Source organism: Poromitra crassiceps (assembly GCF_964638095.1).
Source record: "Poromitra crassiceps genome assembly, chromosome: 23".
Classification (NCBI taxonomy): Eukaryota; Metazoa; Chordata; class Actinopteri; order Beryciformes; family Melamphaidae; genus Poromitra; species Poromitra crassiceps.
This window is the reverse complement of record NC_139639.1, coordinates 18,318,614-18,336,753: the sequence shown is the minus strand read 5'-3', so window position 1 is coordinate 18,336,753 and position 18,140 is coordinate 18,318,614. Positions and strand designations below refer to the sequence as shown.

At 43.7% G+C, this 18,140-nt stretch overlaps 1 protein-coding gene across 1 annotated transcript; it reads left to right on the top strand.

Moving 5' to 3' along the window:
* Nucleotides 1-402: 402 nt before the first annotated feature.
* prmt5 (protein arginine methyltransferase 5) lies at nucleotides 403-17,855 on the top strand. The gene is made up of 16 exons (XM_083659505.1): nucleotides 403-513; nucleotides 1,189-1,307; nucleotides 2,250-2,335; nucleotides 2,525-2,659; nucleotides 2,829-2,950; nucleotides 3,058-3,107; nucleotides 3,237-3,400; nucleotides 3,539-3,700; nucleotides 3,795-3,872; nucleotides 9,056-9,114; nucleotides 9,493-9,615; nucleotides 13,918-14,093; nucleotides 14,281-14,484; nucleotides 14,573-14,683; nucleotides 14,804-14,868; nucleotides 14,963-17,855. The coding sequence occupies exons 1-16, from the start codon at nucleotides 416-418 to the stop codon at nucleotides 15,113-15,115; spliced, it is 1,905 nt and encodes a 634-aa protein (XP_083515631.1). The 5' UTR covers nucleotides 403-415; the 3' UTR covers nucleotides 15,116-17,855.
* Nucleotides 17,856-18,140: the final 285 nt, after the last annotated feature.

Here is an 18,140-nt window from a genome sequence, read left to right as displayed (position 1 = left end):
CCAGGATGTCGAGACATCCCAGTCCAACTACTCAGTCGGCGAGATTCAGTTTTTACACAAGGTTGGAGGGTAGCATAATATAAATAAATAGTGGTAAATAGTCAGCATCGTCTCCTGCTAGTGACGTCATCAGTACACGACAGTAATAATCAATCAATCAATCAATCAATCAATCAATCAATCAATCAATCAATCAATCAATCAATCAATCAATCCATCCATCCATCCATCCATCCATCCAATAAATTACCGGTACACACCATCGACATAAATAGTACACACTCTTGATTGAACACGTACACTCTACACTCTTGTACAGTAGGTGGCGGTATGCACCTTATAATGTTGTTTGCGATCCGCCAGTAAACCGAACAGTGGAGGAGAAGAAGAAGAAGGAGAAGAAGGCGAAATCATCATGGCGTCCGTCAGTACAGGAGGCAGGGTGTCCTGCGGGAGAGATTTGAATTGTGTGCCGGAGGTAGCAGACACTTTAGACGCCTGCGCTAAACTTGGGTGAGAAGAGTGCTGCACTTTGCAAGTTATTTTTCTACAAAACGGAGCTTATGCGACGCCGGGCACGCAGGTTTGCTAGCATCATTTCTGCGCTAAGCTAACCGGTGAATTAAATAGCACGTGCCCAATCACAATGATGCTTGAGATTTTCCACCTAGGCAGTTTTTCTCATAACGTTGCACATGCTGTTCTATCACACTTGTGTTTGCTAGCTGGTACCGTCAACGAGACAGCCTCGCAGTTTAGCTTTTAGACAGCTGTTAACGTTAGCTGATGTCAGTGATTCTCAGCTTTTTTTCCATATCAAGGAAATCTTTAGTCCACATCATGGCCATGGAATCCCCCCCCTTCCCGACGAGATTTTGAGTCTCGGACCCACGTCTGAGAATATCTTTGTTACTTAGATATATGATTTTGTCCAGAGTAGACCCGATCATGACTATCTGTAGCTATTTAAGGTACCGTTAGAGAGATAACAGAGAAGCTATGGTCAAAATAGCCATTCTTCTACAATCTCTATCTGTGTTCTAAATGAAATAATGCTGGAGTTGAACAATTCATTAGTTTGCTTGCTGGGGACCCCCAGGAACCCCCTCAAGGATCGCTAGTGGTCCCCTTACCCCACATTAAGAACCACTTTTAAATCACATGGACCTTTCTGTCTCTGTTTTCTAGGTTTGACTTCCTGTGTATGCCCCTGTTCCACCCGAGGTTCAGGAGAGAGTTTGAGTTGGAACCCGCTAAATCCCGACTCGGAGCCCAGACCCGGTCAGACCTGCTGCTGTGTGGGAGAGGTTAGTGCTGTCTGTCCAGTATGTTCCGTTGTCTCTTATGGAGGGAGCTGCACACCAAACTCCATTCAAAAAAGGTTTAATGAATGTCCTGCTTATCGGCAAACGTACCCACCTGGTAAAACATTGACTTTGACAAATAATCATGATCTAGTAGTAATCCACCCAGCTACACCGATTTCGATTGAATTTTAACCCCCCCCCCCCCCACACACACACACACACCAAGGTGATGTGGGGATTATCATTCAGAAAATTGGTGCCAAATCATGTCTTGACACATAAGTATTGCCTGATTTTTTTTAATGAATGAAGTTTGGTGTCTCTATACAAGAGAGAACATAATGTATTTATGTCCCTGAGATAGCTCTCCCAGCCAGAGTGTTTTTAAATAATCTGGTTTTCAAGTGGGAGTATTGATCATTTCTACCTATTCCCTCTGATTACCAGGTTGAAAGACAATACGTCTGTTTCCTTTCAGAACTTTTAAAGTACGGTAACTTCTTCCTTCATGGTTGATCTGATTGCACATAGCTGTCCCTAAGTAAGTCCTAGATGTACAGTATGTGCAATGTCAAATTAGATTACAGGTGTTTAGGCCTGATCATTGTTGATTCTGTCAGTATTTATTGCGCCATTGTGAGTTAGGCTAATTTAACATAACATCTGTGATGGATGGTAAATGCACATCATTCTGACAACCCCACCGACAAACTCACTTCCCTATCCTGTAATATCCAATTCAGTAATACAAGGGATTTTTACATCAGATCCAATGTATTGGTGAAATGTCATCCCCAGCCTTTTTCGCACTTGGTTTGCAAAAGACAAGGCCAGTAAGACTGAATCTCTTTATTGTGAGAGTAGGTAATTCAAGGGATTCAAAAGTATTTGTAACATGTTAACAAATGCTCTCTCATTCTTAATCCATCCTGCTTTGCCTAGATTGGAATACTCTAATTGTTGGAAAGCTTTCTCCATGGATCGACGCAGACTCCGAAATCGAGACGGAACGCCGGAACTCAGAAGCTGTAAGTTGCACATTGCTCTTGGCCCATTTGTTTGACCGTCCCAATTTTTGGGTTGTTAATTTTGAAGAAAGTTCTTTGATCACAAGCTTTTATAGTCTTGAATGAGCCTACCTTGTCTAATCCATATTATCCGTCTCCTCCTCTCATCCTTCCATGCTCTCTCCATTCTTTGCCCTGTTTCTTTCCCAGGCTCTGGTGCAGGAGCTCAACTTCTCAGCCTACTTGGGTCTGCCAGTCTTCATGGTCCCTCTGAAGGGCCCCCATTGTGCCAACCTAGCCCGTCAGCTGCTAAACCACATCCAAACTGGACACCACACCTCAAATGTAACGCACAGAGCCCTAAACAGATCCCACATGCATGTGTAGATTGCCTGTAAGATGTCAGAAAAGCCAAATTGGGAATTAATATCACAGTTCATGTTTTATTTGCTGTCCAGCTTTCCCATGGACAACTGAAGTTAAGTAACTGCTGTCTTTATTTGTGTCTGGTCAGTTCTGGATCCGCGTCCCGCTGATGGCCCCGGATGACATGTGTGACGAGCTCATTGAGAATGAGCCATCCATGGCCAGGCTCAATTTAATGGATGACGCTACCGAAGAGAAGACCTGGGCCTGGTTAGTTTGACTTCCAGTACACTTCCTGTGCTCCACACCAAAGTAGATGTTACTGATTTCCTTTTAAAATCCTGTCTCATTTTGTTATCTTGCCTCTTCTCTTTTAGGTGGCACTCATTCAGAACTCTTTGTGACTACAACAAGAGGGTCTGTCTCGGTGAGCGAGCACATTGTGAAACACTAACCTGGGGCCATGTCAGAAATACCATGAAGGTTGAATGGTTGTGGTACATTTATGATGCTAAAAATGTATTTTTACTTTATTTATTTTTTTGTATTCCTGAAGCTATTGAAGTCGGGGCAGACATGCCCTGCGATGCTGTGATCGATAAGTGGCTTGGGGAACCGATCAAAGCAGCCATTCTTCCCACCAGCATCTTCCTAACCAATAAGAAGGGCTTCCCTGTCTTGTCAAAAGCTCATCAGCGAATAATCTTCCGTCTTTTCAAGGTATAGAGCAGTAGTTGCAAGTCGTTATGATTCAGTGCAAATGTATAATTTTCACCAGCCGTTGTTTTGGAGCCAAATGCCGAAGTGTTTGTTTTGAAGAGATTAAATGACCAAAGCTTCAGCGATCTCCTTTCCCAGTTGGAGGCCCAGTTCATCTTCACAGGCACCAGTCGCCATAGTGAGAAGGACTTCCGCTCCTACCAGCAGTACCTGGAATACCTCAACCAGAACCGGCCCACACCCAACGCCTACGAGATGTTCGCCAAGGGCTACGAAGACTACCTGCAGTCCCCACTCCAGGTGTGTGTGTGTTCCATTTTGTTTACGTATTTGGATATGTTTTTATTTGTTTGTTTTTCCCAGATGACTGACTGCCTGTTCTCCTTCCCATTAGCCTCTTATGGACAACTTGGAGTCTCAGACGTATGAAGTGTTTGAAAAGGACCCTATTAAATACTCACAGTACCAGAAGGTAAGACTATCTGACAGAGGCAACTGAAACACATTTGATATTTTATACAACATAATACTGTCCTGCAAAGTTAATCAGCAGTAACTACTTTTTGTGTTTTACAAAGGTCATACATCAAGTTTAGATTTAATTTGAACAAAAACTAGGCCCATAGGTCCTACTAAACTGTATTATGCACTTTCGCCATGACAGGAGATAATGAAGTCATTTTTCTCACGTTCACTCTTTTTTTGCTTTTATGCAGATCATGCCCTTTAGCAGTGTGTAGGGCAGACTAGATTAGAAGTTTATTAGCCACAGGGGGGATTTTGTCTTTCGGAAAGAGCCACAGCACAAAAACAGTGCATACTTTCAGTGCTTCTTTTTCCATCCCTTACATGAAAGTCCATCCAGAAACCACAATTCTAATCCATCTGATGTAGACATACATTTTACATCCACTTGACATCATTTACATTTGCATGAGTGGTGAACTCTTGCTCCAACAGTGTGCCATGCTCTCTTTTCATCGAGCTGGGACAATCTTGTTCCATAGCTGTAGAAATGCTGGTCTTTTTCTTGTGTTGAAGGGTTTCACGTATTGAATAGACTGCCTTGTCTTGTGTGTACACTAGGGGTGTCCATTTTGAAAAATTTCCATAATCGAAAATCGGGAAAATTAACGATCAATTATCGATCATATTAACTCATTGAGTGCCAGCCACTTTTGGAGAACGGACGCTCCCAGTGCCAGAGTTTCAGAGCGTTTTCAGTGCTTTCTCGAGGCCCACAGAATATTGTGTGATATTACTATGTAAACACCGAACACGCCAAAAGAACGATGAGAGTCTATTGTATCATCAGCAAAAAAAAGTTTATTGATATCAATCATTTTCCGTTCTTTAGTTATCAGCCAGAGAAGATAGGTTGATTTCAGCAAAAACAGACGTTTCAGACTAGAAGCTGAGATAATCAGCCTTTTGTGAAATGAAACATTTCAAGCACATCACTGACTCTGAAGCTAATATTTTCTGATGTAGTGACACCTCAAAAATAATTTCCTTCAATAAAAGAGCGAAAACAAAGGAATTTTGTTTGGCAAAATAATATTTTTTAGCTGCAACCAGCAGCGCTGGCCCCTGCTGTGCAGACCCTACACTTTCTTGCTGGTCTTGATTTACTGCTGGTGGGCATCAGATATTCTAGCTTGTGTTTGCCAACCAATCTGTCCATCGAGCCTGCTGTCTGGGTCGGTGTTGTATGCTGCCCTGCGTGCCCCACCCCCCTCGACTGCAAACCCCTCCTCCGTGGGTGTGTCTCTGGTGGCTCTGTGCTGCGTTTGCTCTGCACTGAAAACCCAGCTTTTTCACAGCGTTTTGCGTGTATTTGTCACCGGCTCCCAGCGCTTCCAACTGAGAATAATAACAACTCCACAACTAATCATGTGAGGGGCTATTGCAGCGGAGACGGAGGGGCTCAATTGTGGCAGCAGATTGGCTGCTGCAGGCACAGCTAACGTTATGCTTCATGCATATCGATGCATACCGATGCGGTTTCCGTGTCCCCACGGCTGCTTCTGTTTTTTTCCTCACCTTTCTCTAATCTGGAGAGCACTGTCGCCACCTAATGTGTCTGTAAAATAGCTTTTACACATTCAACATCCACCATACTTTCACAGGAGATGCATCTGGCTTTGATCCACGTCCCACCGTCAAAAAACGCAATTGACGACAATCGTCGTCATTGGCACTCAACGTTACTATTTGAATTGACGACGATTGTCGTCATTGGCACTCAATGAGTTAATAATAATATTTTTTTAATATTATTATTATTATTATTATTTTTTACAAAATGAATGCCTATGGCAGAAAATACGAAAGACAACGTGTTCTCCTCAATGAACTCTTTATTTCAATGTGTCTCCTCTCCAACACTCTGCTGTCCCCGGTGCATGCCGGTGTGAATTCCCTATGTTTAAAACAGTTTTGTTGGCACAAAGGCCCGTGCCCAGCCAGAAAACTAGAGACTATATGAAGCTCCACCTCACGTTAGTCGGCTGTGCAATGGAGTGGGGCGAGGAGGAACGAATTCCACCCAAACCTAGTCCGCAAAAAAAAAGATATATATATATATATATATATATATATATATATATATATATATATATATATATATATATAATAATAATCGATAAAAATTCCACATGATCGATTCCATTCCTTAACGATCAATTATCGATTTTCGATAATTGATGAACATCCCTAGTGTACAGGCTGTGTATAAGTGTGCCTTGTCTTGTGTGTACAGGCTGTGTATAAGTGTGTCTTGTCTTGTGTGTACAGTCTGTGTATAAGTGTGCCTTGTCTTGTGTGTCTCTACAGGCTGTGTATAAGTGTGCCTTGTCTTGAGTGTACAGGCTGTGTATAAGTGTACCTTGTCTTGTGTGTCTACTGTCTACAGGCTGTGTATAAGTGTGCCTTGTCTTGTGTGTACAGGCTGTGTATAAGTGTGTCTTGTCTTGTGTTTACAGGCTGTGTATAAGTGTGCTTTGTCTTGTGTGTCTACAGGCTGTGTATAAGTAATTAGACTGCATTGTCTTGTGTCTACAGGCTGTGTATAAGTGTGCCTTGTCTTGTGTCTACAGGCTGTGTATAAGTGTGCCTTGTCTTGTGTGTCTACAGGCTGTGTATAAGTGTGCCTTGTCTTGTGTGTCTACAGGCTGTGTATAAGTGTGCCTTGTCTTGTGTCTACAGGCTGTGTATAAGAGTGTGCCTTGTCTTGTGTCTACAGGCTGTGTATAAGTGTGCCTTGTCTTGTGTGTCTACAGGCTGTGTATAAGTGTGCCTTGTTTTGTGTCTACAGGCTGTGTATAAGTGTGCCTTGTCTTGTGTCTACAGGCTGTGTATAAGTGTGCCTTGTCTTGTGTGTCTACAGGCTGTGTATAAGTGTGCCTTGTCTTGTGTGTCTACAGGCTGTGTATAAGTAATTAGACTGCTTTGTCTTGTGTCTACAGGCTGTGTATAAGTGTGCCTTGTCTTGTGTGTCTACAGGCTGTGTATAAGTGTGCCTTGTCTTGTGTGTCTACAGGCTGTGTATAAGTGTGCATTGTCTTGTGTGTCTACAGGCTGTGTATAAGTGTGCCTTGTCTTGTGTCTACAGGCTGTGTATAAGTGTGCCTTGTCTTGTGTGTCTACAGGCTGTGTATAAGTGTGCCTTGTCTTGTGTGTCTACAGGCTGTGTATAAGTGTGCCTTGTCTTGTGTCTACAGGCTGTGTATAAGTGTGCCTTGTCTTGTGTGTCTACAGGCTGTGTATAAGTGTGCCTTGTCTTGTGTGTCTACAGGCTGTGTATAAGTGTGCCTTGTCTTGTGTCTAAAGGCTGTGTATAAGTGTGCCTTGTCTTGTGTGTCTACAGGCTGTGTATAAGTGTGCCTTGTCTTGTGTCTACAGGCTGTGTGTAAGTGTGCCTTGTCTTGTGTGTCTACAGGCTGTGTATAAGTGTGCCTTGTCTTGTGTGTCTACAGGCTGTGTATAAGTGTGCCTTGTCTTGTGTCTACAGGCTGTGTATAAGTGTGCCTTGTCTTGTGTGTCTACAGGCTGTGTATAAGTGTGCCTTGTCTTGTGTGTCTACAGGCTGTGTATAAGTGTGCCTTGTCTTGTGTCTAAAGGCTGTGTATAAGTGTGCCTTGTCTTGTGTCTAAAGGCTGTGTATAAGTGTGCCTTGTCTTGTGTGTCTACAGGCTGTGTATAAGTGTGCCTTGTCTTGTGTGTCTACAGGCTGTGTATAAGTAATTAGACTGCTTTGTCTTGTGTCTACAGGCTGTGTATAAGTGTGCCTTGTCTTGTGTGTCTACAGGCTGTGTATAAGTGTGCCTTGTCTTGTGTGTCTACAGGCTGTGTATAAGTGTGCATTGTCTTGTGTGTCTACAGGCTGTGTATAAGTGTGCCTTGTCTTGTGTCTACAGGCTGTGTATAAGTGTGCCTTGTCTTGTGTGTCTACAGGCTGTGTATAAGTGTGCCTTGTCTTGTGTGTCTACAGGCTGTGTATAAGTGTGCCTTGTCTTGTGTCTACAGGCTGTGTATAAGTGTGCCTTGTCTTGTGTGTCTACAGGCTGTGTATAAGTGTGCCTTGTCTTGTGTGTCTACAGGCTGTGTATAAGTGTGCCTTGTCTTGTGTCTAAAGGCTGTGTATAAGTGTGCCTTGTCTTGTGTGTCTACAGGCTGTGTATAAGTGTGCCTTGTCTTGTGTCTACAGGCTGTGTGTAAGTGTGCCTTGTCTTGTGTGTCTACAGGCTGTGTATAAGTGTGCCTTGTCTTGTGTGTCTACAGGCTGTGTATAAGTGTGCCTTGTCTTGTGTCTACAGGCTGTGTATAAGTGTGCCTTGTCTTGTGTGTCTACAGGCTGTGTATAAGTGTGCCTTGTCTTGTGTGTCTACAGGCTGTGTATAAGTGTGCCTTGTCTTGTGTCTAAAGGCTGTGTATAAGTGTGCCTTGTCTTGTGTGTCTACAGGCTGTGTATAAGTGTGCCTTGTCTTGTGTGTCTACAGGCTGTGTATAAGTGTGCCTTGTCTTGTGTCTACAGGCTGTGTATAAGTGTGCCTTGTCTTGTGTGTCTACAGGCTGTGTATAAGTGTGCCTTGTCTTGTGTGTCTACAGGCTGTGTATAAGTGTGCCTTGTCTTGTGTGTCTACAGGCTGTGTATAAGTGTGCCTTGTCTTGTGTGTCTACAGGCTGTGTATAAGTGTGCCTTGTCTTGTGTCTACAGGCTGTGTATAAGTGTGCCTTGTCTTGTGTCTAAAGGCTGTGTATAAGTGTGCCTTGTCTTGTGTGTCTACAGGCTGTGTATAAGTGTGCCTTGTCTTGTGTCTACAGGCTGTGTGTAAGTGTGCCTTGTCTTGTGTGTCTACAGGCTGTGTATAAGTGTGCCTTGTCTTGTGTGTCTACAGGCTGTGTATAAGTGTGCCTTGTCTTGTGTCTACAGGCTGTGTATAAGTGTGCCTTGTCTTGTGTCTACAGGCTGTGTATAAGTGTGCCTTGTTTTGTGTCTACAGGCTGTGTATAAGTGTGCCTTGTCTTGTGTGTCTACAGGCTGTGTATAAGTGTGCCTTGTCTTGTGTCTACAGGCTGTGTATAAGTGTGCCTTGTCTTGTGTGTCTACAGGCTGTGTATAAGTAATTAGACTGCTTTGTCTTGTGTCTACAGGCTGTGTATAAGTGTCTACTAGACAGAGTTCCAGATGAGCAGAAAGACACCAACGTTCAGTGAGTAAGCTGTTCCCTAGTCTCTGTATGAACTTGATTTGTCCCCAGAATGTCTATGGCGAAAAACTTCTTTTGCATTCAGATTTTGAAACGGTGTTGAAATCACCTTTGCCGTTAGCGATAATGGTTCGTGAAATTGCGTCCCACATTCAGAGCTCTCTTGCCCCGATAAAGATTAAGATACCACCAGTTCCAAATCAATGTTGGAATAGGCTAATACACAATGGAAAAATAATGCCAACCTTTCAGTTGTGAGCTTCGTTAGGCCATGAAGCATTTTGTGAAACGGTGTTTTGTCTCTGCCTCAGGGTGCTGATGGTGCTGTGTTTTGTCTCTGCCTCAGGGTGCTGATGGTGCTGTGTTTTGTCTCTGCCTCAGGGTGCTGATGGTGCTGGGGGCAGGGAGGGGTCCCCTGGTCAACGCCTCTCTGCAGGCTGCCAGGCAGGCGGACAGGAAGCTGAGGATCTACGCCGTGGAGAAGAACCCCAATGCTGTGGTCACGTGAGTGGAGTATGACTCTTTCTGCTCATAGACACATGCTGTACTGTATACTCATATTTGATGTATCCATTTGCCTCATATGGTAAAATACAGCGACACTTGTCTTTTCACTGTGACTGTTATCATCTGATCACACCAGGAGGCATTAACTGGGCAGGTCTGGCTCATTGTCGGGGTGCACCGATCGATCGGCAAGCAATCTGTATCGGCCGATTGTGACCTCAAATATGCGATCTGCTGTTTCCGATATTCCTTTAATGTTGCCGATTGCATAGCCGATCCGCAGAGTCAATTGGTGCAAAAAAAAAAAAACACATGCGCGCACCTCTTCTCAGCAAGTAGCTTACACATGCGCACAGCTGCACACCCCAGTTCTCAGCAAGTAAAACACGTGGCGCTCAGCCCTTTCCCTCAGCGGAGTTTACTCGCCTCAAAACATGTCTGCGGTGTGGCAATTCCACACAGTGTGTGAGACTGATGCCTCACTTGCTGTATGTAATGTGTGCCAGGAAAAAATACCTCGTGGAGGAAGCAAGGTGAAAAGTTTCAACACGACAAATTTAATATGCCACCTGAAGACCCGTCACGCAGCGCAGCATGGCGAGTTGACCGCAGAGAATGAGAAAAAGAAAGCAGGAGAAAAAAACATCACAGCGGCTGCTGACACAACCCACTTTAGAGAGCACCAACGCATATAGCCGTGATAGTGGGAAGGCCAAGGCCATCACAAGAAAAGTTATGGAATTCATAGGGCTGGATGACCAGCCATTTAGCGTGGTTGAAGACATCGGATTCAGACGGCTGCTCGGCCATATTGAGCCACGCTACACCCTCCCAAGTCGCAGGTATTTCACCGATGTTGCCCTCCCCGAGCTCTACCAGGCAGTGTACTCGCACATTGATGACATTCTGAAGGAAAACGTTTCCTCATTCAGCTTTACAAGTGACATCTGGAGCTCCGATGTCAGCCCCATGTCAATGCTGAGTTTGACAGCCCAGTGGATTGATGCAGACTTCCAACTGCGTAATGTGATCCTCCATTCACAAGAGTTCTCTGGCTCTCACACTGCTGCAGCGCTGGTAACGGCATTTGAGAACATGTTCCAGACATGGAATATCCCGAAAGAAAAGGTGCATGTCATACTCCGAGATAATGCCCGAAACATGGTTAAAGCCATGCAAGATGCAGGCTGGAAAAGTTTGGCATGCATGGCCCACACGCTGCAGCTTGCTGTAAATGAAGGAGTGCTGTCACAGCGCAGCATAGGTGACATCCTAGCTATAGGGAGACGCATCGTGGGCCACTTTAAACACTCTCCCCTGGCATATTCCAGACTTCAAAATGTGCAGAAAGATCTCCAACAGACTCCCAAAAGGTTGCAGCAAGACGTCGCCACCAGGTGGAACAGCAGCTATTACATGCTGCAAAGCCTCCTTGAACAAAAACGGACATCGAGTGCTTATGCAGCCGACTTTGAGCTACCTGCCTCCTTCACTGCAAACCAGTGGGGACTGATCGAAAACATAATATCCATTCTGGAACCCTTTGAAGAACTCACACAGAAAATAAGCAAAGTCTCCACAACTGCCGCTGATGCCATCCCTTCTGTGATGGCTTTGAAACGTGTCCTGGGCAAAGACGTCCCCTCGGATCATGGCGTGAAGACGTCAAAAGCCACACTGCTGGAAGCTGTCACCCGCAGATTTGCTGACATAGAAAAAGATCCTCTCTACAGTTTGGCAACTATAATGGACCCAAGGTGAGAAAAACATTTGTAGAATAATCAGCAAAGATATGTATAGAATAAATCAGCCAAATATAATAAATAAACGTCTAAATGAACGCCATAGGCTACTAAATTAATGTATTAGATTAGTAGATTAGGCTACTATTCCGTTTAGGCCTATTTAAGATTAGGCTACATAAATAGTCTTCTTTGCCTATTCTATGGAGGTCTAAATCACCCCATAGGCTACTAAATTAATTCGATGTTTTCTTTGCTTCAAATAAAAGATAGGCTATCAGTTTAGGCCTATTTAAGATTAGGATATAGTATAAAATAGTCTCCTTTGCCTATTCTATGCTGGTCTAAATCAACAACATAGGCTACTAAATGAATGTGACGTTTTCTTTGCTTCGAATAAAATATTACTATTTTAGGCCTATTTAAGATTAGGCTACATAAATAAAATGGTATGTTTTGCCTATTCTATGCTGGTTTAAAATAACAACATAGGCTGCTAAATTAATGTGATGTTTTCATTGCTTGGAATAAAATATTACTATTTTAGGCCTATTTAAGATTAGGCTACATAAATAAAATGGTATGTTTTGCCTATTCTATGCTGGTTTAAAATAACAACATAGGCTGCTAAATTAATGTGATGTTTTCTTTGCTTCAAATAAAAGATACAAGGACAGATTATATTCCAGCCAATTGAAGGCAGAAGTCAAGGGACAGCTGTTGGATCTGCTGGCGGAACCAGACCCCGACCCCGACCAAGCACCCACAGCTTCAGCCGAGTCAGACACAGATGAGCCAGCCGAGAAGGTGTCACGAGCCGGTTCCATCTCGTCGATGCTTGGTGAGACCATGGAAGAAGCAGGCCCAGAGCCTCAAGCCCATCGTGATGATAACGCGGCGCAGGCACAGCTCGCTCTGTACCTCTCTGAGCCAACCATCTCCATGACAGCACAGCCCCTGGCATATTGGAAGACCAACCAGGATCACTTTCCTGCCCTCGCCAAAGTCGCAAGAGCGTACCTGTCGGCACCCTGCACAAGCGTGGAGAGTGAGCGCTTGTTCAGCGCTGCATCAAACATTGTGAATGAGCACAGAAACAGACTCTTGTCTATAAATGCAGAGATGCTGCTCTTTGTGAAAAAAAACCTCCCGACCTTGCTGAACAAGCAAGTAGGCATGATGTAGAGTAGACTATAGGCTATATTGCAAGTGCCATGTTTTTCTGTTTAGAAGTCATTGTTTAGCCTATATCCTGAACAGCAGGGCGGATATTATTGTTAGGCTATTTGAAATAATTCTGCAAGCTCAAAATCTGAGGCATATATTGCCTTATATTTTATTTTATTTTGAAGGGTTTGAGTTTGGCTTTATTTGAATACACCATATAGATTGGTTAACCTATTTAATTTGTATTTCTTTAAACAGTAGTTACTTTGCATAATTGCTATGCAACATCTCTGCAAGCCAATGTTCCAAGGCATATTGTCTTTTATTTGAATTTTGAACTTATTTATATATATTTTTTTACATTTCTTTGCATTGCAATAATGCAACTAGAGCTAATGTTCCCAGGCTGCATAAGGTTATTTTAATAACGTTTAGCCCATGAGTAAACAGCCAATTGCTTTTTTCCAGCCTGTTAATAAATGTGTTAATTCACTATTCCGTGTGTGTGTATTTAATCGGTGATCCGTGATCAGTGATCGGTGGGGCAGATATTTCTCATAGGCGATCGGCAATCGGTGATCGGTAGCAAAAAACGTGATCGGTGCACCCCTAGCTCATTGGGTCACAATGTGAGCAAAGTGGGATTTGGGTTCATCCTGGTGTCATCAGATAATGAATGGGTTAAATCTGGTGTCATCAGATAATGAAAGTTGCATTGAAAAGACATGTACAAGTGGTGCTTTTTTTAGGTCCTCCGGTGACCTCACCAACAATGATAAAAACAAATCTCTTGGTTTATGGGGTAAAATAGCACTGTAACAGCTGATTGCCACTAGTTGAAGTGGGTGCAGGTGTCCGGGTTCCCACGGGTCCTTGAAAACTTTGAAAGTTTGTGAATTTGAGAAATAAGGCCTTGAAGGTTTTGAAAATAGACAAACATGCGTGAATTTATATAGAAGGCAAGAGACCACATAGTCTGTCATCACTGTAACACAGCACAGCTGAGAAGTGTTCACACACTCTTCTTCATTGTTGTATGTGAGCTTCTGTAAAGCCTGCTAGTTCTCATTATAAAAGGGGTTGTAACAGGTGTTGTAACAGTAATTGACCTTGATCCGAGTCTCAAACCATGCCTTGTGTTGGGTCCTTTCCAATTTGAGGGAATTGGTCCCGGAAAGTCCTTGAATTTGGTGTTTAACCCCGAGGTGTGCAACCCCTAACCTAACCTTTTCCACTGCTGCACAGTCAAAGCATCATTTAGTATTTGGAGAAAATCATTGATCAGTCTGTGTGTGATGCTGATGACCCTCTTTTAGTGGTGCTTAGATGGGTGTGATCAAGTCACTGTGGCGAAGCTTTACCTGACCCAGACAAGCCTTCTCTCTCTCAGGCTGGAGAACTGGCGCTTTGAGGAGTGGGGCGATCAGGTGACCGTGGTGTCATGTGACATGCGGGAGTGGACTGCGCCCGAGAAGGCTGACATCATCGTCAGCGAGCTGCTTGGATCGTTCGGTGACAACGAACTCTCCCCTGAGTGCCTAGACGGAGCGCAGCACTTCCTCAAAGGTACTTTACATAATATGCCGACACTATAGCCAGAGTCCTAGTGAACGCTGACCTGTTTATATTTCCCATACCAAGCAATATGAAAATGATTCATGTTACGCTCCATTATGCTCCGTGCGTCCTCGCCTCTCACACTCACCTCACATGGGCTATCTCTTTCTCTCTGTCTCTCCTGTCACACTCCCAGATGGCGGAGTGAGCATCCCCTGTTCCTACACGTCCTTCCTGGCTCCCCTGTCCTCCTCCAAGCTGTACAACGAGGTGCGAGGGTGCCGGGAGCGTGACAAAGACCCCGAGTGCCACTTCGAGACCCCCTACGTCGTGCGCCTGCACAACTTCCACCAGTTGGCTGAGCCCAAGGCTTGCTTCACCTTCAGACACCCCACCACAGGTAGCCACAACACACACTTTAATCACACATCCTTCAACAAGCACACTGCACACCGTGATATAATGCACTGCTTTCTCCTTTCTCTCAGATATGAACAACAACCGCTATCAGTGCCTCAGATTCCCAGTGGGTTGTAACTCAGTGCTCCACGGCTTTGCCGGCTACTTCGAGACCACGCTCTACAAAGATGTCACCCTTAGTAAGTCTGCTTCAGAAACAGGAGGGCCATGGCGGCATGCTGGGATAAAGCCTGAAAATTAATCTCTATATTGCAAAATCAGATCTGTCAAAAGCTTGGGGTTTTGTGTGTGTGTTGCAGGTATCAAGCCAGATACACATTCACCTGGAATGTTCTCTTGGTTCCCAATCCTTTTCCCGCTTAAAGTAAGTTTTACAGTCATCTCATTAAAACCCTCCGTTATCTAAAACAATCCTTGATTTATCCTACTCACCCCCCTCTTTCTCTTGCATCTTATAGCAACCCATCCCCCTGTCCCGGGACGATAGCGTCACGGTGCGATTCTGGCGCTGCAACAATGGGAAGAAGGTGTGGTACGAGTGGGCCGTGACCGAGCCTTCCTGCTCTGCCATCCACAACCCAGCCGGACGTTCCTACACCATCGGCCTGTGAAGACGACACTCGACCATGACGCTGTTCAAAGTAGCGAAACACCTGTGAGCTTGCATATTGGAATTTACACTCAGAAAATACTCACACCTGTGTCTGAAATTTGGATTCACAGAGAAGATTTACAAAATGTGCAAGTCAATATTTCATTGAATGAAATAGAAGCTGCAAACTTGTAGTATATTTGCTTCCGTTTCTTTTTTTTTTTCTCGTGTTTTTTTTGGTAAGTTAAAAGTTGGCCGGCTACTAGACCAATATGTTCCGTTCTCACAGAGGATGTTTCACCAGGCTCTACTAAAAAGTCCGACAAGTTAATGTAGTCTTATTTATCAGCAAACGAGACACACATTGTAGAACATCTACTTGACTAACTTTGACTTAAGCAGACCTGCCAACCTGCACGCATTTATCGTAGCGTGACGTTTAGAACTAATAAATTCTTATTTGCAAGTTTGGACGGTATGCGGGACTCCCTTTTTACAATTTTTCCGATTTGTCATTTAAAACTACGCAAAAAGGTGTTGACGCCTGTGAATTCAATGGTGCACATGCAATATATCTAAGCGTGTCCTTTGAATTTGTAGGTCAATGGGATCGTGGCTTGTTCTTTTCCACAGGTCTACATTGTTTACTCTCCACCAGATGTTTAGTATTCTCATGAGGCAGGTGGTGATGGTGTTGTCATTCATTGTTCTCCCCATGCCTCTAATCCACACAAAATACGGCCCCAGGGCCGGACCTGGCCCCTGGACCATCTCAATCCGGCCCCCAACGTCCTCAAAGGAAAACAAAAACTCAATAAAAGGCAGAATTATTTTAGTGAATTCCAGCTGCTACAGCCCTTGGATTTGTATCACTATTATACTAGATTAACGAGAAATTACCAATAACAGTGGGAGAGAGGGTTAAAAATAAGGAGACTCCCACGAAAATCGGGAGCATTGGCACTTGGCAGGTATGATCTCCAATGTGTGGCCCTTCGCTTACTTGATGTAAGTCAGCATGGCCCTCTTAACCTGATGCAGGTGTTTATTCAGAACACTGCCCATTGTCTTATGCCTGACCATGTTGCACTGTGGGATATGTCCACCACATCCGCATTATAATAATTAAAAAGTATTTGGATAGCACCTCTTAACAAGGTTACAAGGTGCTTGTAGAAGTAAAAAAAAAAAATACAATACAAATAAAATCAAGTTAAAACAATAACATGCAATACACAACAGAATAAGCACACCAAAGACCAATTGTATAATATATATATATATATATATATGGGTGTCTGTGGTGTGATTATCACTTTAACACATTATGCTCCCAAGTTGAGAAGTTGAAAAAGTTGGGAGCACATAAAGAATTTTAGGGGCACAATGAAAATTAGATACAGAACGATATAGCACCTATTCAATACGATTCGATTAATCTCTGATGCATTACAATTTAGTTTAATTCCATTAAAGTACCATATTGTCATGATGCACCATGCATTTCTTGCCAAAATGACTATACAGCTCATTGGCTATTGTCATTAAATTATTAACGATTTATTTAGTCATCAATGCTGGTGTGGTGGAAAATGTCCCTGCATTGACAGGTCGTGATTGTCAATGTCCACGTTACTGTGATTAGTGACATATCCCACAGTGTGCTGTGAAATCATAAAGCAGATAACCTCACTGCAGAAAATCAGTGAGCAGACACTGGGTGTTGAGTGTCCAGCTAACATTAGCTGTTAAGTTGAAACCATAGCCAAACCGTAGCAATAGCTGCTCTTATATCAGGGTTCCTAACTTTGGGTAACTGGCTGGAGTCAGACTTTGATAGCATGAGCTATGATGAGGGGCCAGCCAACTTTTAGCTAACCACATCCAATATGATGAGAAATCTTATAAATATTTAAAGGTGATTAAAGCATTCCTTCCTTCTTGGGAATCATAAGGAGGGTAACTTAACAAGATGGAGGTGTGTGTGTGATGAAAACTGTTTTTAGCCAGGAACCATCAGGAAAAAGCTGCCTTAAATGACTTTTCTGATTGGTCACACAGAGTGTAAATTCCAGCTTTCAAGTTCTCAGGTTGCTTTGCTACTAACACCTTCACACACAACAGCACACCCACCTAAACGCATACTCGCACATACTTTTTACAGGCACTTGGTGGCATTTGGAAGTGGAAGCAGCCTGGCTCTTTTTCTGTACACGGTTAACCTGGACCCCCCCCCCCCCCTCCTCAAGTTCTGCACTGGCTCTGAGAACCACCAGCCTGGGCACTTGTTATAGTTAATAGGATACACCAGATTTTTGAGTCCGTTTGTTATTGAGTTTGTTGTTGTAGGAGTTAATTTTCAGCAGGCACGGACTATCATCCACACACATTTACCGAGGTTGTCCTTTGTTTTGTTTTTAAGCAGTTAAACGGGTCGACATACCCAGTGAGATTGGCTCATTCAGATTAGGTGTGTAATGGGACACTGTCAAACTCCTTGCCATTGCGTCACCATGCTTTTTTTGTTTGTTTCTATTTTGTTTTGTTTTGACTGTACAGTTTAGGCGTCACAGAAACACATTCAATCCAACAGGACCTCTGCCTGACCAAGCACACATTCCACACTGACGCACACAGACGACACGCTCGAGGGAGTCAGAGGGACGTCAGGCTGTTCAGGTCACACACCACAATGTTGTCATCCTTTTGTTACGGTTCGTTTCTGTATGTTTGAACCATGTTGTCAATAAAGACAAACTGTAAGGTACACACTGCGTGCCCGGCACTTCATTTGGTACCACTGTGTTCTGTAGGTTTCCTTCGTATTGCCGTGTGGATTGATCAGGATGACCGCATGAGCAACCTTCACAGCTGTTTGCTTTAATGAGACAGCCACCTGACACGCAAAGATGGGATTTGTCCAGTAGATGTCACCGGAGAGATCCCATCAAAAGTCATTTATATTAGTTGTGTCCTGAACATTGCCATAGCCCATTGTCAAGAGGAAAATAGGAATGACTGATGCTCTATTAGCTCAGGCACAA

Coding starts and splice junctions, on each gene's coding strand:
- prmt5 (XM_083659505.1), top strand. CDS start 416: ATGGCGTCCGTCAGTACAGGAGGCAGGGTGTCCTGCGGGAGAGATTTG. Junction 3,873..9,055: donor AATACTCACAGTACCAGAAG/GTAAGACTATCT, acceptor TTGTGTCTACAG/GCTGTGTATAAGTGTCTACT. Junction 14,485..14,572: donor CTTCAGACACCCCACCACAG/GTAGCCACAACA, acceptor CCTTTCTCTCAG/ATATGAACAACAACCGCTAT.